The sequence below is a fragment of the Neofelis nebulosa genome, chromosome 3, assembly GCF_028018385.1.
Source record: "Neofelis nebulosa isolate mNeoNeb1 chromosome 3, mNeoNeb1.pri, whole genome shotgun sequence".
Lineage (NCBI taxonomy): Eukaryota > Metazoa > Chordata > Mammalia > Carnivora > Felidae > Neofelis > Neofelis nebulosa.
Window position 1 is genome coordinate 2,340,582 of NC_080784.1, and position 27,894 is coordinate 2,368,475.

The 27,894-nt window shown below is 52.6% G+C and overlaps 2 protein-coding genes across 9 annotated transcripts in view; both read left to right on the forward strand.

The window, feature by feature from the left end:
• The window catches only part of CLN8 (CLN8 transmembrane ER and ERGIC protein), a 130,464-nt gene that overhangs the window by 88,590 nt on the left and 13,980 nt on the right, over window positions 1-27,894 (forward strand). The gene's annotated exons all lie outside the window — the stretch shown is intronic.
• ARHGEF10 (Rho guanine nucleotide exchange factor 10) overlaps window positions 1-27,894 on the forward strand; it is a 108,169-nt gene that overhangs the window by 35,543 nt on the left and 44,732 nt on the right. For 4 of the 8 annotated variants that reach the window (XM_058719813.1, XM_058719817.1, XM_058719814.1 and 1 more), the window contains 10 exons: window positions 1,085-1,161; window positions 3,229-3,285; window positions 10,999-11,162; window positions 13,278-13,394; window positions 15,911-16,025; window positions 19,517-19,623; window positions 23,464-23,541; window positions 23,770-23,949; window positions 25,618-25,734; window positions 27,622-27,714. In XM_058719813.1, the coding sequence (XP_058575796.1) occupies window positions 1,085-1,161; window positions 3,229-3,285; window positions 10,999-11,162; window positions 13,278-13,394; window positions 15,911-16,025; window positions 19,517-19,623; window positions 23,464-23,541; window positions 23,770-23,949; window positions 25,618-25,734; window positions 27,622-27,714 (1,105 nt within the window). The remainder of the gene's footprint in view (window positions 1-1,084; window positions 1,162-3,228; window positions 3,286-10,998; window positions 11,163-13,277; window positions 13,395-15,910; window positions 16,026-19,516; window positions 19,624-23,463; window positions 23,542-23,769; window positions 23,950-25,617; window positions 25,735-27,621; window positions 27,715-27,894) is intronic. The other 4 variants (XM_058719810.1, XM_058719812.1, XM_058719815.1 and 1 more) reach the window with 2 other exon arrangements.

A 27,894-nucleotide genomic window follows, 5' to 3' on the forward strand; every position in this document is an offset into this window, starting at 1 on the left:
CGGGCCCCTGAGGTTGGTCTTGTCCCAGCTGTGTTGAATGAAGCCGACCTTGTCGTTCTTCTGAATAAAGCATTCCAGAGGCTTGCCGTAGCCTGCGGGACAGCATTCCTATCCCTGTGTGTGACCCTGTGACTTGGCCCCCGGGACCATTGCACTAGAGCACAACACCAGTTGAGTCATGAGCACTTTTTATTTCTGGCGGCGTGAGGTCCCTTCCCGGAGGTGAGAAGGCCCGTCTGTCACTCGGGCGTGTCTCTGCAGCCGGTACCGTGTGCGGCACACAACAGGCCCGCAAGAAGTTCTGGCGAACAACTGGAAGACGCTTCAGGCCCCCTGGAGCAGAGACCTCGTTTCTCCTATTTCTGTTGTGCGAGCACCTGTCCCGGGCACGTGGCGGGCGTTCGGAAGCACGTACAAACCGCTGGGAACGAAAGCTTGAACCTGGCGTCTGTGTTGAGAAGCCGCGGCTGGTCCGATAAAACGAGCACATGCAGATTCTGACCTGCTGGGTGAGGGGGCAGAAGCTCCCGCCTGTGTCAGCCGGTGGCTCCCTCAGCGTCCCAGAGACCACTGGGGGGGTGAAGCCCCCGGGGCGTTTGGATCGAAGGCACGGCCTCAGTACACCCGCACAAGGGAAAGGAAGGCCCCAGATGTATTACTCACGTATCCCAGACATGGGGTGTGTGCAGGGGGCCGGGGGAGGGCGTCCCCTGTCCCTGTAGATACAGAACGAGGTCAGCCACTGGTTCCTAATGAGATGGTTAGGGCGGAGGTCACTGACTTTTCAAGGGCTTAAGTCTAAGTGTTTATCGTAAAAGGGGCCCCGAAAAAGCCAAGTGGGAAGGTGTGGTGGGACTGCAGGCATGGGTCCTTCCATACACGTCCGCGTTGTGGGGTGAGTGGCGGGGTCCTACATAAGATGCATAGGCAGCGACTCAGAAGACGTTCTCAGCACAGGACGCCTGGAGTAACATCTGGGGACAGCGTGCACACGTTGGAGCTCACGTACCCTTTGGGGACATTCGGCAGCGTCCTGACTGGAAGCACGCTCACCCTTGTGGTCTCCTGGTTTGTTTTCTCCCAGTGACGAGCGAGCGCCTAAGGAGGACAGTGCCCTCGCCCGGTGGGCGGCGGACCCGGCCAACACTGCCTGGATGGAGAGTAAGTACACTGACCTCCGGGAAGCTGGCGGGGCCGTGCCCTCATCTTCGCCAGGCCCCGCGTGGACGCCGCCCCAGGGGTCGATGTGTGTTTGCCGGGTTCCGCTGATTATTCCCACGTCCCTTCAGAACTGCGTTCGTTTTCCTGAAGGACCAACAGAGCTGCCTGTCGCTGCTGTCCCCAGGCTCTCTGAAGCCCTTATTTTGTTTCCAGTCAGAACATCTCTGCTTCCCCCGTCCCACACGGGTTTCCTCCTGATTGTTTCTTCCCAGTACAGTCCTTGGGTCCTGTCATGATGGTCCCGTGTTCGGGGAACTGATGCTCTTACATGGGCCCGCACTCAGCAAGTTACCACGGAGACGTTACCAGGCATTTTCTTGTGATTCTCACGGAGATCTTTTTCAGGCTACCATTTTGGAAAGGGGGTAGATGGCTGGTTAAGCCAGCCCACTGTCCAGATGGCATACCAGACTTCTGTTCCACATGTGGCTTAGAAAGCTGAGCTATTTTTAACTAGATTTGACTTTTAATTTTTTAAAAAAAGTAAAGATGGCTTTTCCAATTATCCCTTTATTATCTACTGGCTCACTAATTTCTGTGTAATTTTGTATGATTGACTTACAAGGAAGAACCATCTTAACAGTCTCCTGATTGTTCAGTTATCTCCTGGAATGTGTCATGTTCTGGTTTTAATTATGACATTGTCAAACAAAGAGCCTAGCATAAGTAGAGGATTCTGCTAGGGGGCCGCTAAATGGGGATCATTAAAGGGTGAAATTATTTTCCTCCTGTTCGCTAGCAATTTTATTTCCAGAGTAAAATTTGTGTGACTTTCTCCCATTACTTGTTTTATTGCACAAGTGGCAGTTAATTAGGATAACACACAGGTTAGGGGTGCTGACACCCCCCCACAGTAAAAAATCTGCGTATAACTTTTGACTCCTACTGGTGCCTGCTGGTGACCGGAGGCTTTACCAATCACATACACCGTCGATTATATTGTGTGTATGTGTCACATACCGCGTTCTTACAATAAAGTATCACAAACAGGTTCGCGTAGGTGTCACAATCAGATCTGCACGTAAGCGGACTCGTGGGCTTCACGGCCGTGGTTTTCACGGGTGCGTAGTTGAGCATCCAACACATTGTCGGGAGTGGAAATGCATATCACTGTTGCAGTTAATCTTATTACAAGGAAGGGGGTGTCTGTCACACGGGGGCCTGACGGCAGGAGGAGAACGAGGGGCTTTCCCCAGTTTGCTGCCTCCCCCTTCCCCCTCCCCAGAATGTAACTGGCTTGAGAGCAGAGGCAGAGTTGGGAGTACTTACCTCATCTTCTTGTTGTTGCTTAGTCGCGGTGACCTTCACGGTTTTCAGTGTGTAAGTAAGACCTCATAACGTGGTTGGTTTCCACGAAGGCCCAAACTTACAAATACTGAAATGCATTTCTAGCTTCACTGCTGTTCTCGTACACGACCTTTTCATACCGTATTCGCTCAGTAGTCTGGCCCGGAAGGATCCCGACCTTTTCTTAAGAAAACGTGTTACAGTCTCAGAGGACACGAACGTTCCACATAGTGTAGTCGGAGAGACTTTATCCTAACAGGTGAACATTCTCATCCTTGCGTGTGCCCAGTTTTTATATCCAGTAGTTCAAGATATCATAGATGATCGACTTACTTTAGGTTTCCTGTTAACATAGCACCTCTTGGGCTGTCCTGTTGTTTCTGAAACTGTGTATGGCACCTCTGTATTGTTCGTACATTGGAACATGTTAACTTTGTAAGCTGAAAAATATTTATAAAGAGCCACATACAGACGTGCAGGTGAGCACAAAATAATGGACTAAATTGGCCTAGAAACCATAAAATTCCCCATTCATACCTGGCTCACGTAGAGCGTCATCCTTCAGTCCCCAGAAAACTTCTGCTTTGGGAAGGTGCATGTGTCTGCCCTTTGGAACTAGCTTTCTGCATCATTATAGCGCCGTGTGAGACTGTGGCCCTGAACAGTGGACATTGTACTTGGTGTTGGTCGGTTTTGAAAGTTTCCTTCTTTTTATTCCAGATCCAGAAGAAGCCATTTATGACGACGTGCCAAGAGAAAATTCAGACTCTGAACCAGGTTTGAGTTGTCTGAAATTGAGTTTTAGAAGGTTCAGTTTATCAGTCTTTCCCGCTGGGTGTAAAAAATGAGTAGTCACTGTGCACACAGACCCTAGATTCACAGCTCCGACGGATTTTATTATGTCTTGTAGTGCCTCATTGATACCATGGGGTAGAATATTTGAGCACATAGATGTGTGTGGCTGCATTACAACCTTATTTAATTTTTTTTAACATTTATTCTTTTTTTTTTTTTTTTTAATTTTTTTTCAACGTTTTTTATTTATTTTTGGGACAGAGAGAGACAGAGCATGAACGGGGGAGGGGCAGAGAGAGAGGGAGACACAGAATCGGAAACAGGCTCCAGGCTCCGAGCCATCGGCCCAGAGCCCGACGCGGGGCTCGAACTCACGGACCGCGAGATCGTGACCTGGCTGAAGTCGGACGCTTAACCGACTGCGCCACCCAGGCGCCCCTAACATTTATTCATTTTGAGACACAGAGACAGAGCATGAGCAGGGGAGGGGCAGAGAGAGAGGGAGACACAGAATCAGAAGCCGGCTCCAGGCTCTGAGCTGTCAGTATAGAGCCCGATGTAGGGCTCAATCTCAGGAAGGTCATGACCTGAGCCAAAGTTGGATGCTTAACCGACTGAGTCACCCAGGTGCCCCTGTGTTACAACTTTAAATAGGATAGTTGATACATGTAAAGCAGAGGGAATTAAAGATGTGGAGTGTATAAGTGGAAAGGTAAGAAATATGGAGGCTGAGTACTAGCACGTATTTGATAAATGATACTAATGAGAAGGTAGAAGAAGGAAGTGCCAATACTTTTCTAGAATTCAGGAAGGATCTAAGTTCTCAGATTGTAGAAATACAAGTTCAAAGCAGGGTTAAGCCTGAATCCATACCTAGGCACATACACTTAACAACTGCTGGGCACAAATCAGTCCACTCATATGAAAACACAGGTGTTTAAAAAGAGGGAAGCAGGGGCGCCTGGGTGGTGCAGTCGGTGAAGCGTCCGACTTCAGCCAGGTCACGATCTCGCGGTCCGTGAGTTCGAGCCCCGCGTCGGGCTCTGGGCGGATGGCTCGGAGCCTGGAGCCTGTTTCCGATTCTGTGTCTCCCTCTCTCTCTGCCCCTCCCCCGTTCATGCTCTGTCTCTCTCTGTCCCAAAAATAAATAAAAAACGTTGAAAAAAAAAATTAAAAAAAAAAAATAAAAAGAGGGAAGCAGAGGCAGTATTAGATAAAGATTGGGGAGATTTACCACTTAGACTCTAAAAACTGTCACGTTGCATTTCAAGGAAAAGGTTACCGAACCTAATGAGAAGCAGACACGACAGTGAGCAAATAATAACTTTGTGAATGAATCGAAAGGAGTATTGACCACGATAGCAGTAATAGTGTTGTTTCATTTGCAGGGTGGGACCAAAGCCCCAGGCTGTGGTAACTGTCAGCTGGAGGGTGGACTGACCCTGAGCATCTAAAGTCTGTGCGTTTTCCAGGAAGAGCATAGATAATGATGTGTGTTTTTGGCTGTGATAGGTCAGGTCTGCATCTTGTGGGTAACTACTAAAAGAACAGAAATGGATTATTTAACTCCCAAACCAGTAGAGAAAACCTCAGTCTGGTAGAAAGCAAGAAAATGGAAAGTAAGAAACTATGGCACATGGTATGAAAAAAGATGGCAAAATTAGTCCAAATATATTGCTACTTATGGTAAATATAAATTGAATTCAGTGGCCCATAAAAAAAAAAAATTCTCAGGTTGGATGAAGTAGCAAAGCTAGCCACATATTTTTGTGACAGCTATATAAGGATATAAAACATTCGTAGGTAAATGGATGGAAAAAGAAATATAAGGCCAATTCCAACCAAAATATAGCCAGTATTACTATAACATATTGAATTTTAGGCTATAAAACATTAGGTTTAGAGTCCTTCACCAGAGAGAATTATAACAGTTCTAAACTTGTGTGTACCTAACAAGATAGCCTCTAAATACAGAAAGCAAAATATGACTGAAAAATAATCAGCAATAGTTAAGTACATAATTAGAGTGGGAGATTTTAAGACCGTTCCCTCCACTGTCTTGGATACTGGATACAAAATTAGTAAACTGCAGAAGAATACAGTATATGATTAACCTAAAGATTGAAATTTCTTTTCAAACACATGGAATATTTATAAAAACCATATAGCATTCCCCAAAGCAAATATTAAGAAATGCCTAACAATTGGCGTTTAGGCCTCATTCCCTAAGTAGAAAAAATCAATAGGAAGAAACACTTGAAAGTTAAAAATAATACTAGTACTTAGCTCACAGACAATGGTGAAAACAGAATGGAAAGTAGAAATATTATGACTTGAATAATAATGAAAATATGGCATAAAATATTATGGGGAAGATTTCAAATAATGAAGAGTTGCAGTCACGATGGCGCCTGTTAAGAAAAGACGGTGGGGGAGTAGTGATCCGAGCCTCTGCTCCGTGATGTAAGAGAAGAGCGGAGCAAACTCAGCGAAAGTAGGAGGACAAAAAATGATAACAGCCAAAGTGTTAGAAAACAAAGAAACAACAGAAAATATCAACAGAACCCAAGAGCAGTTCTCCAAAAATAATACAAAAACAGACAAGCCCCTGGTAGTGTTAGGAAGGAAGGATATTGTCGGGAGGAGAGGGAAGCGAAGGATGGATCAGGAACAAGAAAGTGTGGTAGAGACAAACGCCAGGAAGGGATTCTAGAAACACCTTGATGTCAGCTAGTTGAAACGTGGACTGCACCTGAAGTAGAACACACTAATGTCTAACGATTCACAATCTAGAATGAACTGTTTAATCTGCCCGGCAGCCCACTAGGACCAGTGTCCTCGTCTGAGAATTGCTAAACCGTCAGGGAACAGAGTTCCTCGGCTCTGCGTGTAGTCCCAGCGGACCCCAGCCACCCAGGAGCAGGGAACCCATCTTAGGGTGTTGGTGTAAACGTAGAGCCCCCTTCGCTTGAAGGGGTGACGCTGAGCATCCTGATGAAAATGTAAAGAAATCAAATCTGGTAATATCCCAACAAATCAGCAAAAGCCGACCTGAACCCTTCAGATTGGTCTCAGGGGGTGACAGACCCTTCAACATGAGCAGGTTCCTTTACCACCTTTTCCACAGGAACAGACTTCTGGACATAAACCATAGGCTCATCTTAGTATTTCCGTAAAGTGCACTTGACAAGATTCAGTGGCCATTCAATGTTAAAAACTCATGATAGAAGGAAACATTTTCGACCTAAAAAGGACACATTCTTATGATCCACATCCAGCGTACTAACTGATGAAGAGTTAAAAGCACGTGGTAGTTTATTCATTCCAAAATGCTTTTGGACGCTGTTACCTACCGAGCACCGGTTTAGTTTCAGCTAACAGAGTCACCCCTGCCCTTGAGATTTCCTACGTTGAGGGAGACAAACACTTGACATTTGGGTCCCTTTATAAACAGAACTGGAAGTTCTTGTCAGTAAATGTGCTCCTAGGTAGTTATTTAAATACATGCTGCAAATAAAGTGGGGCTTAAAGACTGGTTTCTGTAAAAACAAGCTTGAAATTTTTATTTTTGGGTAATTTATGCTACCAGGTAGGCCTTTGCCAACACAGAACGTTGGTCTGGCCCCTCTAAATCCAAAACACTGGCAAAAGGTCTGCCAGTAGTTTACCTACTAAAGGTGACAGCTGTTCTGCATAGAGTAGCCACGTCCCTGTAAGGACAGCGTGCGGCAGGGCCCTGATGTGTGTGGACTCAGCCAAGAGTCACTGAACTGTCAGCTGAAAGAATACCTCCCTCGTACTCTCTTTATTTGTTAAATACATAAGAGTCTGCTCAAGGTTCCCACAAATACTTTCAAAACTTTTGTGGCCATAAAAGACGTCTTAATGTGTTTCTTTTACGCAGTTCCCTTGGTATATTGACCCTGATGGGCGTCCACAGTTGCTTTCAGTCCCACGTCAGCCAGGACCCTCCCTGGTTAGGATCACAAAGGGTTCTGGCTCCCTCTGTGGCCCTTTGCTCTTTGTCTCATTAAGCATCTTGGTGCTGCAGTTGTTTTGAGAAACACTTTAGTAAGAGTTAGCTAACGTGTAAATGGTGATACAAACCAGTGGTTCCCTTGCAGGTGTGTTTCCTGGAGAAATTCATGCCCGCTATCCGGGAGACATGTGCAGGGATGCTTATCTGCAGCACCGCTTGTAAAGAGCCAAAGATGAAGGGGAACATAGTGGCCCCACACTCGGGGAAGGGATTAGCATATGGCAATGAATTTATACAACAGACCATTATAATGCAGTTAAAAATGAATAAATGGTGTGTTTGTGTGTGTGTATACAGCCAAAGGCAATGTTGAGCAAAAAGCAAGACACACAGAGGTAGGCTGCATGTGGCCTTCGGGTAAACCCACACCTCAGAGGTAAGTGGACAGCCACAAGCCAAGAACGGTTCTTGCTGGCCTGGCGGAGGGGCCAGGGCTCTGGCTGTATGCATGTTGCCTTGTGCTGCTGCCTTTACAGGAGTGGGCACTGAAGCAGGGTTTGGGCGGGGTCTACAGACAGGCCTGCTATTATATGCTTTTTGGTGCATTTGGATATTTGATAAGTAACTATATTCTTTCGTGAACTAGGTGGCACTAGATCTTGGAGGTTCCTCCAGCTGTTCAGGACTTCAGCTGTCCAGCTGGTGAACTTAGGGAGACAGAGGTGTCTGAGGGAGAGTGGAAGCCTGTGTGCTTTGTGCAAAATATGGTCATTTTGGGTTAAGTTCTGTCACAATACTGGCAGGATACTGAAGAATTTCTTATGAGATATGATGATGACCATCCAGGGTTCCTTTTTTGTTTTTTGTTTTTTGTTTTTTTTTATTGTGGTAAAGTGCCCACTGCATAAAATTGAGCATTTTAACCAGTTTAGAGTGCACAGTTCAGTGGCATTGAGCACACTCACAGGACTGTGTGGCCACTGCCACTGCAGTGGCACTTCTTAGGTCCGTCCTGGCCCAGGGCAGGTAGCAAGGTTGCTGCCAAGTAAAATCCAGCCACGTAGACCAGTTCTCCCTTCGCTGGCCTTGTGGGAGAAACACAGGCCCTGGGGCTGTGCTTGCTTTTCGGTCTGCTCTCAGAAAGCACCAGTCTGCGCATTTGGGAGCTCAGGAGGGCATTGTAATTCACAAAGCATCAGTCATCTGTCCTTAACAAGGCTCTTCAGGGTCCTTGAAAGTTTCAGTGTGCGGGTGAGGCCCAGATAGTACTGCCTTTTCCAGAACACGGAGAAGCATTATTTTCCCACATTCTGACTGCTGAGTGGAGATGTACCTGAGTTAGAGGTGGTCCATGGTGCCTGGCGTTGGTAGCTCCTGCCTCCCCAAGATGGACAAGCCATCCAGCCCGCCTGAGAGCAGGGCTCACAGTAGAGCAGGACCCTTGGCCGTCTTCTCCAGAGCCAGGACCAGCCGCCCAGTTGACCTGGGTGTACCTGCAGCTTGCCTCCGCCCCCACAAGCTGGACGTCCCTCTGCAGGTGTGAGCAACACCCGCCCGGCTATTCGTCCGGACTTGTTTCCCGCACAAAGAGTAGCCCGATGTCCGCAGGGGTTCATGGAGGGAGGAGGGAGTGCTAGTCGGGCAGCTTCAGGATTCATGAGCCGCACCAGGGGACAGTGCACAGGCACATTTCTGCATTTGCATGCCTCCTGCCGACCAGGCCATGGAGGTCACAAGGTCCTTCCCATGGCAACCTGCCTTTATCAGGATGGCTCTCGGCCCCGACCTGCGTGGCAGCTGAGTCAGGGTCTGCCCCCATCCCTGGAATCCACCTGCCCTGTTGACCCAGTTGCCCAGTTGGTGGTCATCTAGGGCAGATACGCTGACCTGCGGCTGACCCACACTCCTGTGGCTTCTGGAAAATGAGCTCGTTTTCAAATGTTGCATGTTCTTACCCAGATGACATTTACTCTCAGAGCCTTTAACCAGAAGTTTGGATTTCTGTTTTATATTCAAAATTAATCTGAATTCGATGGAGAGAGAACGTGAGGCCAAGTAATCTGAGATCCTCAGTGACAACCTTGTATCTACTTTTCATTTCCAGTGAAAGCAAATATTTGCCTCTAAATGTCATTATACCTACAAAGCTTGCTCTTGGCCCTAGAGAATCTATTAATCGAGGTTTAATTACTGAAAAATTTTTAAGGGCAAGTTTTATTACAGAGGATGACTGAAGATGCATATGGAATAAATTCTTTAAGTGTTCATTTCGAAAGAGAAAGAGTGTGCACGTGTGTGCACACATGAGTAGGTTAAGGGGCGAGAGAGAGAGAGAGAGAGGGAGAGAGGGAAACCCAAGCAGCCTCCACGCTGTCAGCACAGAGCCTGGTGTGGGGTTTGAACTCACGAACCATGAGATCATGACCTGAGCCAAATAAAAGTAGGACACTTAGCTGACTAGACCACCCAGGTGCCCAGAGAATAAATTTAATTGGGAAACAAAAATGTATTCCCAGGTGTGGAAATGTCTTTATCTCACATGGTACTCTCCTTCAGTGATAGTTTAAGTAGAAGTCACTCTTAGCACATCATTTATACCTGAGAAACTCCAGCTGAAATAACCCTTCATGCTCATGTGTTTAATAAGCAGGAGAGGGGCGCCTGGGTGGCTCAGTCGGTTAAGCGTCCGACTTCAGCCAGGTCACGATCTCGCGGCCCGTGAGTTCGAGCCCCGCGTCGGGCTCTGGGCTGATGGCTCGGAGCCTGGAGCCTGTTTCCGATTCTGTGTCTCCCTCTCTCTCTGCCCCTCCCCCGTTCATGCTCTGTCTCTCTCTGTCCCAAAAATAAATAAAAAAATGTTAAAAAAAAAAAAAAATAAAATAAGCAGGAGAACTTAGAGAGACACTGATGTTCCAGAAGTTTGTAGAACGATGTTTTTGTTCTCGGAAAGTCCCAGTGCACAAAACTCCATGTGTGTTTTCTACTTCCACTGAGTATTCTGTAATTGTCCGGGAGTCTCACAGAACTACTTTCTTGGGACCTGAGGCCTTTGTGTGTGTCAGAAAGGAAGCGGGCTAGTTGGTAAGACGTGTGCCTTGCCCTGGGGGTGGCCGCAAGGCTGCTTTGCTCCGGGAATTCACTTTTGCAGAACAGAGATTGTGAGACCAAAGATGGGAATTAAAGCCTGCAGAATTTTTAAAGTAAAGAGCCCCTGTCATCGTATTTGGTGGCATAAACGTGTTTTTCACTAATTCTGCATGACTCGTGTGATGAAAATATTTTAAAAACAGTAATAGACGAGATTTATGAGACAGTTTTTCGCACAAAGGCAAAACTTAGAACTGTTTCCCGTGAGCCTCACGTGTGTTCGTATTTGAGCATCTCTATCACCCACTTGCATAACTCGTTCATATTCCGTGGGTTTATCTTTGTATGGCCGGCAACTTGTTTTGTATTGTCATGGTGGATTCTTCTAGACCAGCAGCCCTCAGGATACACCTGGGGCTGGGGGTTCACCGGAGCGCTGTCGGCCCCGCACGTCTCTGCCCGCACCCTGGAGGGGCTCCCCACCACCTGTATAGGGAGCCGACCCCGAGGCTCCACGCTGCCCCCGCGGGTTTCTGACATGCTTCCAGACCCCAGCTCTCGATGATCAGTAAAACATAACTAGAGAATTCTGTGTTCTTTTTATTTCCTTTTGGCCTTTTGGCCTTCAGATGAAATGATTTATGACGACGTCGAGAATGGAGACGAAGGTGGAAACAGCTCTTTGGAATACGGATGGAGCTCCAGTGAATTTGAGAGTTACGAGGAGCAGAGTGACTCCGAGTGCAAGAATGGGGTCCCCAGGTCCTTCCTGCGCAGCAACCACAGGAAGCAAGTATGTGTTCAGCCTGCGTGAGAGACACACGTCTTGTGTTAGCACAGGCACGGACTGCAGAATTTTCATTCCGTAATACTGAAGTGCCCTTAAAGACGTTGGTACCGGGTGTGGGGAGGGTGTGAGACGCTGGCCGCAAGGGAGGCTCCTTTATTTCACGTTGTAAGTGTAATCGTAGCAGGATGGGAAGTTACCTTCTTATAAATGAAATCACTCAGGGGGTCCTATGTGACTGTCCCCTCGTTCTTTGTGTTGTGTAGACAGCATGCTTTCTGTGCTCACTGGACCAAATCGGGTCTCTCTGAGATGCGGCACAAGCCTGCTTCCCTTTAAGGGGCGTTTTGAACTTCCGCGTTTTCTACACAAAAAGGAAGGTCTAAAGATAGAATATGTTACAAAATGATGTTGAGGGCCGGAGTTCCTAAGCTGCCCCACGTTCTCTGTCCTGAGTGGAAGGTGTGTGTGTGGCGGGGAGGGGTCTCCGGAAGTGAAGGTCGGAGGAGGAACTTCACAGGTCGCGAGTGTGAATTCTAAAATTGGGTGGTTGTCAGACGTGGGACCTACAAGCGCTTTTGTTGAGGCACATGATCTTAATGAGATTCTGGTTTTCAGCGTTGAGCGGCTGTGCCCGTGCTGTTGGTCGTGGGCTCTGGCTGCTAGCGAAAGGGCTGTTGTGCACCGACATCCCCACGCGTGTCTGCAGATGTCACGTGCTTTCTGTGTGAGGCCGAGCATCAGGCCACAGGTGCACGGAGCCTGGCCCGTGTGACTCTGTGTTGGTGCAGGCCGGGCCGTAGTTGCTGCCTCGCCACCATGACAGCGTGGGTAGATGCCGTGGGCCCCCAGTACGTGGACGCGCGGGTTCTTGGCTGAAGCCCCCACAGACCTCCGGCTGGCAGGTGGTTACAGGGGCCTAGTTCCCGCACTCCGTGAGCTTGCTTTGTGACACTCAGGACGAGCCTTCCGCTTTGGGAAAGTGGCCGAGCACCTCCCGTCCTACAGCCGTCCCTTAGACCCCCTCTGCCAGTGGCATTGGCACAGCGGACACTAAATCCTTTGGTCATGCTTGACTCTATGCACCCGACACTCTGGGCTTGAGATTGGAGAGTCGAGCACAGGTGCCAGGAAGAGTGGTGATGAGGCCACGCCGGTGTCCTTCCGTGGGCAGGTAGGGTGTCCTTCCGTGGGCGGGTAGGGTGTCAGGGGCCCGCTGATGAGCTGCTCGCACACTCACTGAACGAACCGTGGTTTCCTCGCCCTCCGAATGGACCCGGGTTACCAGGCAGGCCCTTGAAGTGCCACACGAGAGGCCGCTCGGCAGCAGGTGAAGTGCCACACCGTGGCTCAAGGTGCGGGATAATCAGGCGGGGTCTTCCCACCGCCCTGGCCCCAGCTTGGCTGCACCCTGGGGGCGCTGGGAGCATGGCCGGCATGAGGGAGGGCGGGGGGAGGGGGGAAGGACCTAGCGGTCTCCTTGAAGTCTTGTGTTAGAACGGTCCACTGAGCACCCTAAGTGGTTGAGGTCAACTCAAGAAGGGTCCACTCTCTAGTCAGAATTTGCTCACAGCACACAGTGTCTTTGCCTGTGTTGACATGGGAGACGCTGTCTCGAGAAGCCTTGAGGGCTGGGTTTCCACGTCTGAGGCGTGCGTGATCACGGGGGACGGCGTCTTACGAGATTTCTCCCCTTCCCCGTCAGCCGAGGCACGTCAGTTTGGAGACTTAAAAATCGGTGCCGCCCACTTCCAAATTCTGACGCCCTGTAGTGCAGTCGTGAACCCTGGTGTCCTGTGCCTTGGTGCTGACATAAGGAATAGTTTTATACGTATTGTATTTACACGTCTGATCATTGTGACGTCATCCACATGGACGTGAATGACGACCCTCAGCCCTTCGTTCACTTTCTTGTCCTGGGCTGGCACAGAAAAGTCTCCAGTCTGGCTCCTGAGAAGCCGCCCCATTTTTCCCTCTCAGGAGTCGGTGGGCCAGAGCTGGGGGCTCCCCGTGGTGCGTGGGCTTCCCCAGACGCCGCCCCCCGGGCCTCGCAATGTACGATCATCTCAGAGTACCAGAGGGAGCGTTTTTGTGAGAAGATTGTGTCTCTTTATGCTGTAGCTTTCCCATGACCTAACCCGTCTCAAGGAGCACTATGAGAGAACGATGAGAGCTTTGATGGCAAGCACGGTGGCAGCCACAGAGATTCAGCAACTAAAGCAGAAACATGAACTAAAGGTAGTGTGGCTCGCTTCTCGACCAGCCGCGTGGAAAATGCTTATTCAGAAACAGACCGTACTTTAAACAGAAGCGCCAAGGAAACTAAGTTTGGCCCTTTCTGTGCGAACACTGGTTCTCAGCGTGTGGTCCTGGGCTTCCAGATGTCACCGAGGTCAGATTAATCGCGAGACACCGTTTGCGTTCCTCTCTCTCGTCCTCGTACGCACGGACGGGAGTTTCCCCGAGGCTCCACTGTGTGTGTGCTGCCCCGGCCGCAAGAGATGGCCAGCCATGCAGAACAGCACTGCCTGTTTTGTGGTTTGGGAAAACACGGTAACTTTTCACGAATGCGTCACTTAGACAACACGGAATGGGCTTATTAGTATTTTTAAATGAATATTCGTAAAAGTTCGATATTTTTTGTCAGTCTCCATTCTTCATCCAGTAAGGGTAGATGAGTGAAAGCCAGATCAACGGGCCTCGTTGGGGCCCTTGGCATCTTTCCGGGTACAAAGGGCTCCGGAGACCGGAGGTCGGAGAACCGCGAGGTTTGAATGTGGTGCCAGTCAGTTCTCGGAGATGTGTTTTACAAGGACACTGTCGAGTAATTGTCACTCCCGTTACACCTGTCCGTCTGATGTTCTGTTGTTTGTTCGTGTGTGTTGAACAGCATCTACCTGCAAGCAGACGTTCACTTAGAAGTAAGTGTCTCCCGTTATGGTCGCCTGCTCAATTCCAGAGTGTTCTTGAGCCCCGGGCTCCCCAAAGTGGGAGCAAAATGCTGGCAGTCACTTCTTTCCATGGAGCCTCTGGCTGGTTCCCACGTGGGAGCGTCTGGGGCCTGATGGGGTCTTCTGGGGAGCCCCGAACTCAGTCATTGGCCGTGGGGGAAGCGTGAAGGAGGCCAGCTCCATGGAGGAGTCTGGAATCAAGTGCAGATAGCAGGGCGTGGCAGGGCGAACAGTGTGCGTTGGGGGGCAGCGAGCAGTAAGACGGGGTGAGTGGGTGAGGGCCGGGCCAGGCAGACACCCTTCACCCAGCGAGAAGCAGACGTTAGGGAGGGTCAGGAGCCCCGGCTGTTCCCTGGCTGCCGTGTGACCTGGACGGGCGTCTCAGCTCCCCGGAACCTGGGTCTTTATCACAGCTCAAGGACGGGGGCCCTGACTGGGGTCGGGCTGACGCCGAGGCTTAGGGGTCTGGCGTGGGGTAAGAAAGGGAGGGGTCTGAAAGGGCCGTGTGGGTCAGGAGACAAAGCCGAGAGGCCTTGCAGGCAGACAGGCACTGGGCGTGTGGAGCAGGGCGGAGGCCACAGGAGTGGCCAGGGAGGTGGCGAGTGTGGTGGAGGGCACGTCCCCAGGATGGGGAGGAAGGGACGCAAGAGAATCCCGGAGTGGCTGTGTCTCCCAGGAGACTGCAGTGGCCGTGTCCCGTGGGGGCTGGGGCGGGGCCCCGGCTAGGCAGCGTGGACGTGGTTCGGGGTCACCCGCCGGGTGGCGGGAGACAGAGGACGTACAGAAACAGCTGGGCCGCGGTGCGTGTCTGACACCAGTGTGTTCCGCGGGGACACAGTGCAGCATGGACAGCCGCGTCCCCGGCTGTAACCGGGCAGCACGGTGCCGGTGGTAACGCTGATGGTCCGATCCCGAGGCTCGCTGGCAGGGAAGGCGGGCTGAGGAGGGAGGTAGAGACAGATGAGCGTGCCGGAGGGAGTCTGCAGGAGGAGCAGGGCAGCAGGCAGTGTGGACGTCCCCTCGGCGGGATCCTGCTTTGTCTGTAGGAGGCCATTTGGGTTTTCTCTAATCGCGTGGAGCCCCATAGCCCACACCTCAGACCTCAGAATTTTCCAGCGTAAGGGGTGTGCCAGAGCGGGTCCGTGCTGCTCTGGGCACTGATGGCCCACGGGAGTGCCCACAGGACTCCGGGGTGGGTGAGCCAGGTTCCCTACATGGCGTGACGGTGCGGAGTGGTGTTCCTGACTCCCGCCCGTCTGCCTCCTCGTCTGTTAACCTGCGGTGGGGCCCCCGTGAGCCTCTGGCCTGGCCCCCCGGGGAGCTCAGGAAGGCAGCCGAGGCTCTGTGTTTCCTGCGTTTGCCTTGTGACCTGGGGCCGGCTGCCTGAGTGTCTGTGTGTGTGTGTGTGTGTGTGTGTGTGTGTGCGCGCGCGCGCGCGTGCGCGCGCGTCTGTTTTACTTGCTCCCTCTGATGTCCGCCAGGCTCTGTGTTTGTAAGTGATCCTAAGAAAAGTGGAGGCTGCCGTTTACACACAGCAGGAAACCAGGTCAAAGAAGGGCTCGCTTTTCAAGTTTGCTTTTCGTCCTCGTTTTTTTCTTTTAAACAAACAAAATGTGGCCCAAGTTACATACACACACACACACCAAGCAAGTAAGTGCTCCCACATCAAAAAGCCAGTTTCAGGTGATGTTTTAAGACCAAGCTATTTGACAGTATTCTTTTAAAATAAAGTAAAAGCAGCTAGTGGATTTTTACCGACGGTCCGCTTCTCACGGTTCTCCCTTTTTTTTTTTTTTTTAACAGATGCAGAAACTCATGAAGGCTGCGAAGGAAGGCACTAAAGACGGGCTTGAGAAGACCAAGGCTGCCGTGAAGAGAGGCCGCTCTCTCATTAGGACCAAGTCCTTCATGGCTCCAGGTCAGTGGCCTAGCCTGCAGACAGGTGCTCCAAGCCTGTGGTCCCCCCGACACAGCACTTTGGGGTGGGGAGCGCGGCCACGGGCACGTCACTCGCAACCTCAGCACAGTGGTGTTTGACTCAGCTGGTGTTTGACTCAGCGGGCCGCCTAGGTGTCAGCTCCCAAATGGGGGAGGGGGTGCACACTCTCCGCTGAGGGCCTGCATGGACTTGTGCAGTAGCTCGGGGACACACACACACACACACACACACGCACACACACACACACACAGACACGACAAGCAGCGGAAAGTTAAGACAATTCGCGTAGGTAGTAGACATCAGTTCTCTGTCTATTGTTTCCTCCCAGCAAGTCGTGAGCCCTTAGTGAAACCCCCTCCCCCCCCGACTGCCCCGGGGGGCTTCACTCTCTGCTGTGTCTCCTGAAACCCCCTCGGGTACCCTGGGACCTCAGTCAGGCATGATTCTCAGCAAGCCTGTTCTCAGTAAGGCGTGGTAACGGGTGATCTCGCGTGATCTCGCGTGTGGTGTATCCTCATACAGACGTGTGCTTCCCACCAGGACGAAGCTATAAGAAGGTCTCGTTCTAAGCAGAGATGTTAGGAACACTCTTGCTGGTGTGGGAAGCTCTGAGATGATTCCAGAAATTTCAGGTTTTCTGAGACTCTCACCAAGGGGGGGTGTAGCCTGTGCTGTCCATCCGTCTGTCAGGAAGATGGGCTGTGTCTGCTGCATTCCTGCTGACGCCCGGCTGTGGGCCAAGGATTCTCGGACGTCGGAGAAAATGTCTACGCACTGGCGTGTCCTTACAGCCTGGCTAGTACGTGCAGTGTGGACGAGAGCACACGCTCCCAGGGGGCATCTGACCGGTTCTTGTAAAAACGGGACTTTGTTGTTTGCACAGACATTCTAAGAGGCAAACCCAGTGCCGTTGTGAGTGTAGCATTTGCTAATCCTGGTGCCTGGAAAGGACGGTGAGGCCACGCTTCTGTAAGGGGAAGTCATTGGAGTCAAAAACTAGATTTTTTAATACATTTTAGTGCTAACAACATCTTCACCTTGAAACAAGACAGAGGAGGGGCGCCTGGGTGGCGCAGTCGGTTAAGCGGCCGACTTCAGCCAGGTCACGATCTCACGTCTGTGAGTTCGAGCCCCGCGTCGGGCTCTGTGCTGACAGCTCGGAGCCTGGAGCCTGTTTCCAATTCTGTGTCTCCCTCTCTCTCTGCCCCTCCCCCGTTCATGCTCTGTGTCTCTCTGTCCCAAAAATAAATAAAAAACGTTGAAAAAAAAAAAAAATTAAAAAAAAAAAAAAGAAACAAGACAGAGGAAAGGTTGTCCGGAGTCCCACTGGGTTACTTGGGAAGGGGACGGCCCCGATGAGGTGCTGGCAGTATGCTGGGCACCCCGAGGAGGAACACCTTCATGGTGGGGGGGGGGGGCGTGCACCTGCCCCTGGAGAGCAGAGGCAGGGTCTGAGAGGGGCTGAGCCTGGGATTTGGGGTCCTGGATGCCAGACGCTGGTCAGAAACGCCGACTCTGGCCCACCCCAGGCCTTGAACTAGGATCTGCAGGCCAGTGACCCAGCACGCAGGGTGGGCCTGAAGCCCCAAGCTAGGCAGGGAGGAGGTCCACGGGGGTCCCCCGGGGGCACAGCAGGTCGTCAGGCACGTCCTTGAGCCCAACGACCTTCGTGTCCTAAGCTGTGACATGGGAAGATAACGCTGAATTCGCGGTTCCTCAGCCTGGATGTGCACGCACTTGCCCGGGCCCAGCGCCCCGGGACCAGTCAGCGACACTCAAGGGAAGGGGTCTGGACACCAGAAGGTTCTGTTTCTATTTCTTTGTAAGACTTTATTATTTAAGATCGATTTTAGATTCACAACAAAACTGAGCAGGAGATCCGCCCCTGCCCCCGTTGTCACGTTGTCACACAGACAGCTGACGCACCCACCCGGGCACGTTGTCACCACCCAGGGTCCGCACTGCACGTCTTGATGTGGCCCATTCCGTGGGTTGGGACAAAAGTACAACCACGGGGATCCATCGTCACACAGAGGAGCTTCACTGCCGTCAACCCCCCTGGGCCCCACCGTTCGTCCCTCCCAGCCCCGGCGGCCTCTCGCCTTGCTGTGTCCATGGTTTTGTCTTCCCCAGAAGGTCAGAGTTGGAATCATCCATGGTGTAGACTCTTCAGACTGGTTTCTTTCACTTAGTAACGTGGTTAAGAACAGACCTCCATGTCTGTTCGTGGCTTGAGGGCTCGTTTCTTCTTAGCGCTGAATGATCTTGCGCTGTCTGGACACACCGGTTTAGTTATCCGTCACCTACTGGAGGGCGCTGTGGTTGCCTCCAAGGTTGGGCAGGTGGGAACAGAGTGCCGTAAACGTCCGTCACAGCTTATACGTGGACGCGGGCTCTCCACTCCTTGTAAATGTGGAGGCGTGTCGTCGTTGGATTGTGGGGAAAGAGCAGGTTTCATTTTGTGAGACAGCACCACACTAGCTGCACAGTGTGCACGACCACCAGCCGTGAGTCCCTGCTGCTCCACGTTTTCTCTAGCCCTTGGTGCTCTTGGCATGGTCGCTGCTCTGGATTTTGGCCATCCTCATAGGTGTGCGGACACTGGGGGTTTTTTAAAAGCTCCTCAGGAATTTTCCTATGCAGCCAGCATTTGGGATATTTAAATTCGATAATCTCTGGGGTCCTATTACCTAAGAATTCCTTTGCTTTTCTGTTTTCCAGCCGTTTTGTGGATTCTTTTTTCTTTTTTTCTTAATGTATTTTTTTAAATTTTTTAAATGCTTATTTATTTTTGAGAGAGACAGATTGTGAGTGTGGGGGGAGGGGCAGAAGAGAGGGAAACACAAAATCCGAAGCGGGCCCGACTCGGGGCTCGAACTCCCAAGCTGTGAGATCATCACCTGAGCTGAAGTCAGAGGCCCAACAGACTGAACCACCCAGGCGCCCCAGATTCTTTCATTTATTTAGCTACGGCTGAGTTTTTAAAAATAAATTTAGATTTGGTCTAAATGTTTTGATCTGGGAGAAGCTGTGTTTTTCCAGTGAGAAAGACACACAGAAGGTCAAGAAATACACGGAGTCTCCACTTAGGTTTCGTCGATTACTGACTGTGGGTTCTTAGCTGTTTTCACCTGCCCTTCTCTGACTCTGGGTGTCGTATTTTATAGGCGAGGAAATTGAGGTATTTATTTCTGCTTCACCGACTGGGTACTCAAATGACACCCCTCTGCCTTTTGAAATGAAACTTCCAAGGTATTGCAATTTTCAAACTTTGACGGACACGGTGTTCCTCTGGTGGAGAGGATATCGTCTTGGGTTTGTTAAAATTTTGACCTAGTCATTGCCAGGCGGGAAGAGAACACAGGAAACGGAGGTGTCTGCCCGATGCATCGGTTCGACGGCATATTTCACCGCGCTGCAGTGTTATGGGCGTGCCATCTCGGTGTCAAACGGGTGCATTATTTTTTCAGATCACAGATCTTGTCTCGAAGAGGAGCAGAATCTATTTATCGACGTGGACTGCAGGCACCCGGAGGCCATCCTGACGCCGATGCCTGAGGGTCTGTCTCAGCAGCAGGTAGGCCGGGGCCGTTGGCCGGCACGGCCGTGCTGGCTGGAGACGTGCCCGAACGCGTGCGCGGCCGGTGACTTCCCCCTGCGCACTCCTGGCCCCTCCGTGTCCTCGGGCGCAGCAGTGGGTCTTGGCGGCCCCGGTTGGCGGCTGTGGCCTGGACGCGGTCTCTGTGGTCCTCGAGCACTTCGAGTCCCCACCCCAGAGTAAGCGTGAGAAGGGTGTGGAGCTGCCCTCTGTGTGGGCGCTGTCTACGCCCGTTCTTACTGACAGAGACACCGTGTGCGTTTGTGTCAACTGTGCCTCTGACAGAGATGAAAACACGGATTTCCAACAACTGATACCGTTACTATCGCGCATAAAGCAGTCTCTCGATGTCTGGAAGTAGGCAGCAGAGGGAAGAGAAATTTGGTGGTGTCCTCTCGGTTATCTTTGGGTGAAAGGAAACGAGCCTCAGGACTCTTGGGGCTCTTGGGGGGCGCTGCGTGCGTGCGCAGTGTGACTCACGTTGTGGGCGCGGGCAGGTGGACACGTATGGGGGGCAGAGCGGAGGCCGGGACGGAGGGGCCTGCGTGGCCGGTGCGGGTGGTAAGGTTAGAGTCTGAGGAATGGGAGCCGAGCTGGGAGGAGGCCCGGGGCTGTTCATCATCGTCGGGCCAGACTGGGAAGCTTCGAGCTTCGAGGTGAAGGGGGAGCCAAGCAGCGGGGGCTGCGGTGATGAGGAAACGTGTCGGGGGCGAGGGGTTGACTTGTGAGCATGTCGGGAGCGAAAGAGCGCTCGACCAGGTGACAGAGATGCCCTGTAGCCACCACTGCGTCTGCTCCCCGCAGCACCCCCATGAGCGCTCTGGACGTCAGGAAAGCCTCGCACGTCCCTCCGTGAGCGCACGCGTCCTGTGGGAGGACACCGTGGCTCCGAGGAGGCCGGGGCGACACCTGCCATGGGCGGGCAGGGCCTGACGTTCCAGCCACATCTCTGATCCCCAAACCTAAAATCCTCCAATCTAAGTCAGTTAGGTTAGCCGTAAATCCTCTGCTGTGTGGTGCTCCCTGGGGGATGTGGCTGTGACCCCGTGGGGTGCGGCTGGGCCCTTTCTGTCGTAGCCCCGTGTGCCCGTGCCCCCCCGTTCTCCAGCCTCACGAGACTGAGAGAAGTTTGAGAAAGGGACTTGATGGTTGGAAAACAGCCTTGATGCTCCTCTGGGGTCTCTGTGCCTGGGTCCCTCCTGCCCCGCTCCTGTGCTCTCTAGTCCTGGGGGGCCGCGGGGTGACTGGGCCTTGGACCCTCCTGTCCGAGGCTGTGGTGTTGGGGATGTGTGACGCAGAGCACTCCCAGGCAAGGTGGCAGTCATGCATGGGACATTGTGATGGAACAGGGGGACAGCTGTGCAGAGGACAGAGGACGGGCGGGGCGGGGGAGGGGGGAGGTGGCCACAGGGCGTCACTGTCCAGGCCGGGACTCGGCAGTGGCAGCTGGGTGTTGTGAGCATCTGTCAGGAGACAGGAGTGGAAAGGTGTTTTCAGCCGGGAGGGTCTTAGATGCACGCTCCCGCCAGTCTGTTTCGGGCGCTCGTAGAGGCTGCGTGCTGGCCACGAGCGTGCTGGCCACGGGGGGTCTGTGCTGAGGAAGGGCCTCCAGGACGGTGTCCCGTGGGCCTGGCCCCAGCCCCTGCGCTGGGATTCGCTGGGCAGTCCCGTGAGGTTCGCCCCTCACCACCCGGGCCCGTTCTCTGAGACAGGGATGCCGTGTCTGTGCACGTTTCTTCCTGGGACAGTGACTCAGACGTGGGCACGGTGCACGTGGACACGGTGAGGTCAGCACCAGGGCACAGGCCACCGGGACGGGGGCTACGGAAGGGTTCGTCTTCAGGATCTCTCTGTCCCCCCAGCTTTCCCTGTGGTCGTGGTTCACGGGGACCCCTCCCCTTCCCCTCTGCCGACCGGGCATGCTTTCTGTGGGACTTGTCCCGAGAGACGTCAGACCGGGGTGCTCGTGTTCTTTATCACATCGTTTTCTCCCCAAATCGAAATGAGGTAACGTAACTAAAATGTTACGTATCCAGCATTCTCTTCACACCCTGTTTGGGAAGAAAAACACAAGAAATTCTCTTATTTCATGGGTTGCTTGCTGTTTCTCGAAAAGTGCCATCGATGCCGCGGGCTGGGGGCCCTGCCTGGGGACGGGGCTCTGCCCCCCGCCCCCCCCCGACGGAGTGTCTCCTGGGCCCAGCAGCTGGGCCCTCGTGCTGTTTGCCCTCCTGGCCAGCGCTTCTCCTGATCTGTCCACCTGGTCGTGGTGAAGACGCCCACTTGGGCCTGGATCTCCCCCGTCCGCAGCCACGGTGCTGGGCCCTCAGGACGAGCCCGACGACCCTGGAGCCTCACCACCCGTGTCCACGTGGGGCACACTGTTCACTTCGTTAGATTTAACTTCCTAGAAGGGCCAACCCAACCTGTAGGAGCCGCAAAACCTGCTGGAATTTTTTATTCTATTTTTGTATTTCTAAGTTTATGCCCGACTCCCGATTCTTTGACCTGACACATTAGGATCCTCTCAGGACTTTTAAAAATGTCTGTAATTCCTGGGTTTGACCCTGAATATTCTGCCTCGGGAGACTTGAAGTGTGTGGGAATCTGAAATTTGGGCGACCAGGCTGGGCGGGTGGGCGCCCTCGTGGGAGCTGTCTTTAATCCCAGACACATCTGGGCTCTTGAAGTACATCACTCTGTTCTCTACGTGTTCTGGAAGCACTGATCTGTGTCTTAATTTTGTGAATCGAACAGTCCTTCTTGTGGAGCAGAGAATTGCTCCCGCGTCAGTCATGTTTTGGAAGACTTGGTGGCCCTGGAATGTTCTGGACTGAGGGCCTTCCCCTGTGGCAGGTGCCGTGTCCACCCACTGGGTGGCGGTGTGGTTCCTGCGGTGAGTGTTGACTCCCTGCTGGTGTTTTCCCTGGCTGTTACGGGTGTGTGTGGTCGAGAGGCAGCCTTCCTGAAATTTGGTGCTCTCTTTTCCATTTATTGGAGAAAATGACTTGCCAGAACACGTGTAGGCTTGATGCAAGGGCCAGGCATCAACGTTGGCCGTTACCAGGAATCGTGCGGCCAGACGTTTGTCCGTGTATGTACCTGCGTAGTGACAACAGTGACGTCCTTGTCTGAAGTGGCTCGTCCCAGACTGTGGAGGGTTACTTCACCCACTGTGCACTCCGCCTCGTGGGTGCGTCTTTGGTCAGAAGCTCTTGGCCAAAAAGAAAAATCTATTCTTCTATCTTTCAAAAGCTTCTTCTTTTCCAACTTCGGAATAATAATTTTATGAGATAAATGTTGCTAATAGCATTCTTTGAGTCAAGACTAGAACTGCTTTCTTATACTCAATTTATACGTGAAGTGTCACATAAGTCAGCGTAGGACACGTCAAGTACAATTAATTTAGCTTATAATTGTTGCATAAGTGAATCCATTTGTTGTTACCGCTCTAATTTCACTTGTCTTGCTGTACTTACGGTTTATAATTTGCGGTTTAAAATATTTCATAATTGGGGGCACCTGGGGGGGCTCAGTTGGTTAAGCGTCCGACTTCGGCTCAGGTCATGATCTCCAGGTCCGTGAGTTCAAGCCCCGCGTCGGGCTCTGTGCTGACGGCTCGGAGCCTGGAGCCTGCTTCGGATTCTGTGTCTCCCTCTCTCTCTGCCCCTCCCCCGCTCATGCTCTGTGTGTGTCTCTCTCTAAAATGAATAAAGGTTAAAAACATTTTTTTTAATTAAAAAAATAAAACATTTCAAAATCATAGCCACAGAGCAAGTATGTTTCTCTGTTACCATCGTATTTTCAAATTGCCAACAGGTGGTAAGAAGATACATCCTGGGTTCAGTTGTGGACAGTGAGAAGAACTACATGGATGCTCTCAAGAGGATTCTGGAGGTACCGAAACACCGTGTCACACAGTACACGCAGGTTTTACTCACCTTTCTTGCACGTGTGTGTGTGCGTGTGTATGAGCCATGACATAATCAAACTTGCAGAACCCTCAGAAGACCCTAAGTGCCGTGTCTGCATGTTGACGTGAAGTCCGGCGATTTGTGGTGAACGCTGTCGTGAGTGGCTTTCCCCCCGTGTGTGGCGCACGCCGCCTCCCTGTGTGTTTCTTAGTGCTACGAGAAGCCACTGTCGGAGATGGAACCGAAGATCCTGAGTGAGAGGAAGCTGAAGACGGTGTTCTACCGGGTCAAAGAGCTGCTGCAGTGCCACGGCATGTTCCAGATCGCGCTGGCCAGCCGCGTGGCCGAGTGGGACTCCGTGGAGACCATCGGGGACGTCTTCGTGGCTTCGGTAATTCTCGGCGGCCCAGCTGCCCCACGCTGTCCTGGGCTCCGGAGCCGCGTCCCGTCCCAGTGAACGCGGCTGCGTCACATGGGGTGTCGGTGTCGGCGGGGAGCCCTGGTGCCCTGCAGGGCCCCTCGAGGCCACCGTGAGGACAGGGCGCTCTGCCCAGCGCACAGGAGGGGGAAGGGTCACGAAGGCCAAGGGCGGACGGGGGGAGGTCTGGGCGGACTGTGCACCAGCAGGCGATTTGAGCGTGCTTTCTGTGGCCTGTGGCCAACGCCACGGCTCTGTTGACAGGGTTGTTGCCTCATCCCGCTCACGCCCTCATCAGGTGGGTCTCGCCCTGAGCCCTGTCCCTGTCAGGGGGCGGCGGAAAACGCCCTGTGGGGAAATACCGACCCGTTTCCCTGAAGCTTGTCCTCTGTGACCGGGGTGTGGGGTGCGGATGCGGTGGCCGGGTGACCGCTGACACAGGATGAGCCTTTCCTGGCAGGGGGAGCCGTGCGCTGCCCGGGAAGCCCAGCCTCCGGTCTCACTCAGCGGTTTTATCTTCGGTCATTTGTGACCGTGTGTCGCGCGTGAGGGAGCGGTCTCTCTGGATGCGGGAGGTTGTAGCTCAGGAGAACGGGTTCCCTAGCTGCGTGAAGACAAGAATGCCATCAAAGCTGGAGGTTCAAGTGCTCGAATGCTCTGTGAACGCTGTAGTAACAATAAAGAAACCTTTTCCTTTTTTCTGTACGACTGTGTGTCCTTAATGATGTATATAAATTACAGGATGCCTTGAACACAGAAACAAGAGCTCTTCCTGAGATACTTGTAGGATCCCTTTCGGGGACCTTTACGAGAAACAAAACAAAGCAACCGTGGATATTTACTTTGTTCTTGCATTTTCTGGCTATTTTCTGGGTTTAGCATAAACGTTTACTCTATTTCTCTTCTTAAGATATTTATTTACCTTGGGAACTTTTTTTTAAAAGGAAAAAAACTTTAAAAAAATAAATACATATATATAAAATTTAGGTGAGAACATTTTGCCGTAAGCGATGGTCACACCAGATACCCGCTATGGATATTCCTGTTTATCCCGAGAACTTGCCGGATCTTAGAAGAATACCAGCGGGTGGTGGTTGTGCCTCCTGGTGTTTCTAGGAAAACAGGACAGTAGGCGGACAGACGGACGGATAGGACACTGACCTCAGCCACAAGGGCTGGAGGGGATTGATTTTCTTCTTGCCCCGGAGCATTTCCAGGGGACAGTCAGTGCCAGCTCGTTGGGACATTGGGGCCTGTGTGCCAGTCTTTCCCACAGGGGAAATCCGCAGTGAGGATCGGCCGCAGCTTACAGAAGGGGGTCGGAAATGATCATGTCCACACGTCTGTAGTCAGGAACTCTTATTCCCTGAGAGCCAGGCCGCCGGGGATGTGAACCGGATTGCCTGCACGGGCACCAGGGGGAGCAGAGTAAGATCAGCTGTCCAAACAGTTCTTGACGAGTTTGTTTAAAGACGGAAAAGGAATCACACCCAGGCATAATGAAGTGCGTCCTGCGCAGACATCGTGGTGCCCGAGAGGTAGCTTTTAGGGCAGGTTTCAAACCTTTTATCCCGTCCTGGAAGGGGGAGGGTCTGGGCTCTGTGCATCATTGACGCTTCCCAATGTTCTCTGGTCTTTCAGTTTTCCAAATCCATGGTGCTGGACGCCTACAGCGAGTATGTGAATAATTTCAGCACAGCCGTGGCAATCCTCAAGAAAACGTGTGCCACGAAACCTGCTTTCCTTGAATTTCTAAAGGTAAGAACTTGCTGCTTTTTCGTTTAGGTTTTAACACCTTTTGATAACAGGTTCCGTGCGAAAACACTTCACAAGGAGATTTTACCAAACCCTGCCTCTAAACGTGTAACGTCCTGTGCAAAGATTTTGGCACCAAGGTGTGGGGTCAGTGCTGGAAATAAAGATGAATTTTCAGCAGTGGCTTGGCTCTTTGAAAACAACCTTGATTTGCACATCCTCGGACTTGTGTGGATGTGAATAGACAGAAAGCGAGGGTCGGGTCCTCGGACGTGCGTAGACGTGGATGGACAGAATGTGAGGGTCGGGCCCCCGAGGATCTGCCATTGGCTTCCCGTCCTTGAGCATAGTATCAGGAGCAGCAGACTGAACATTCGGGATCTGGGTGGAGCTCTCTGGCCCCCTTCAAGTCAGAGCAGTGAGCTGACCCGCAAGGATGTGGCCCCCAGTGGGGCTCTGATGTCAGGTGGAGAGGGCTACCCTCCCCAGGCTTGTCTGACTTGGACATCGTGGGGTTCCTGCTGGGGGACGTTGACCCGGGATATTTAGGTCACGGCCACGGGGGCTGCTGCGCATAGAACCGACGGGATCCCTGCAGACGCTCACGGCGGCCAGCCACCGAGCCCAGACCTCAGTTGCACGAGGCTCCAGTTCCCGAGTTTGGTCCTGTTACTTGAACCGTGTTCTTGAAGCTCAGGCTGTCCGGCAGTGAGCGAACACGAAACTATTTTCGCTGACCACAGTGTGATCAAGGGCTTCGTTATTCCCCTCCTCCTCCAGTCAAGGCTTGCCGAGGGATTAAATCAGCCCCCAGCCTTGGTGGCCTCGGTGCCCGGTGGTCTTTCTATACCACGGCGTTTCTTCTCCTGGGGAAGAAAATACAGGCCATTCAGACAGTTCCTTCCTTACAGGAGGCCGAACTGTCTTGGGGACCGTATCTGAGATGTCAGCAGGGGAGCTGGCCACGGCCCCCACTGTCCCTTGACCTCCTGGTCAAGCCCGGGAACCGGTGTTGGGAGAGGGGGCTGAGCCCTCCCTCTGCCATCAGACCGCACAACTCCCTCAGCTGGAGAGAGCTGGAGACCCCACCCCGGTTTGCCAACGGTCCAGCCCGGTGGGGTGTCCGTCCCAGGCTGAGAGGCGGGTCGAGGGACCAGGCAGCCCTCACTCAGCTGGGGCAGCTCAGACAGGACAGACCCAGGGACACCCCCACCCCTGAGACCCTCACACCTGGAGCCTGAAGTAGGGAGTTTGGAGGTTGGGCCCGAATGCAGGAGGGTCCGTGGCCACCATGGAGATCTCGCTCCAGCGCCCGTGGCGGGCTACCGTTAAGGGTCCTCACGACTCCCGTTTGGGATTCTGTGGTTTTCTTTTCTTCTTTTTTTGTAAGTGCACTTTTCCGGTGATTGTAGGGTCCCAGAAACTAACTCGGCATTTAGAGGATTAAATGAATTGGTAAACGATAAACGCTGCCTGGCATCAGAGGTGGCTCTTTTTTTTTTTTTTTTTTAATTCTTTTAAAGTTTATTTATTTTGGAGGGGGAGGGGCAGGAAGAGAGAGAGAGGATCCCAAGCAGGCTGTATGCTCAGCAAAGATGCAGGGCTCGAAGTCACAAAACAGTGGGATCATGACCTGAGCTTAACCGACTGAGCCCCCCGGGCGCCCCCAGAGGTGGCCCTGAAAGCAGCGGATGACACAACAGGAGATTTCAGCCGGGAATCCAGCCCCGGCCGGCTCAGACCTAAAGCACAGGGGCTGGCCTGTGCTGGCGTGCGAGGCGTCGGGGGGTCGTGAGGTCGGGGCGTGCGCCCTGCCGAGGCGTCTGTGTCGGGCGGGAGGGCGGCCCCGGTGTCGGGAGCAGCTCAGGTCATCGAGGCCTCTCCTCACAGCAGTGCCAGGAAAGCAGCCCCGACCGCATCACACTCTACAGCCTGATGATGAAGCCCATACAGAGGTTCCCGCAGTTCATCCTCCTGCTGCAGGTGAGGGCACGCGGGGTCGTGGGCAGGGACCCTGAGCGAGCGTGGACATGGCCCCGGGCCCCACCCGCGCTCTTGTGCGCGGGTGGAGGTGGCCGGACTCCCCGGGGCGGAGAGGAATCCGCTCCCTCTGCCAAGTCAGGGTCGGGTCCAGGGTTGCGGGGAAAACGTCCCATCGTCTGT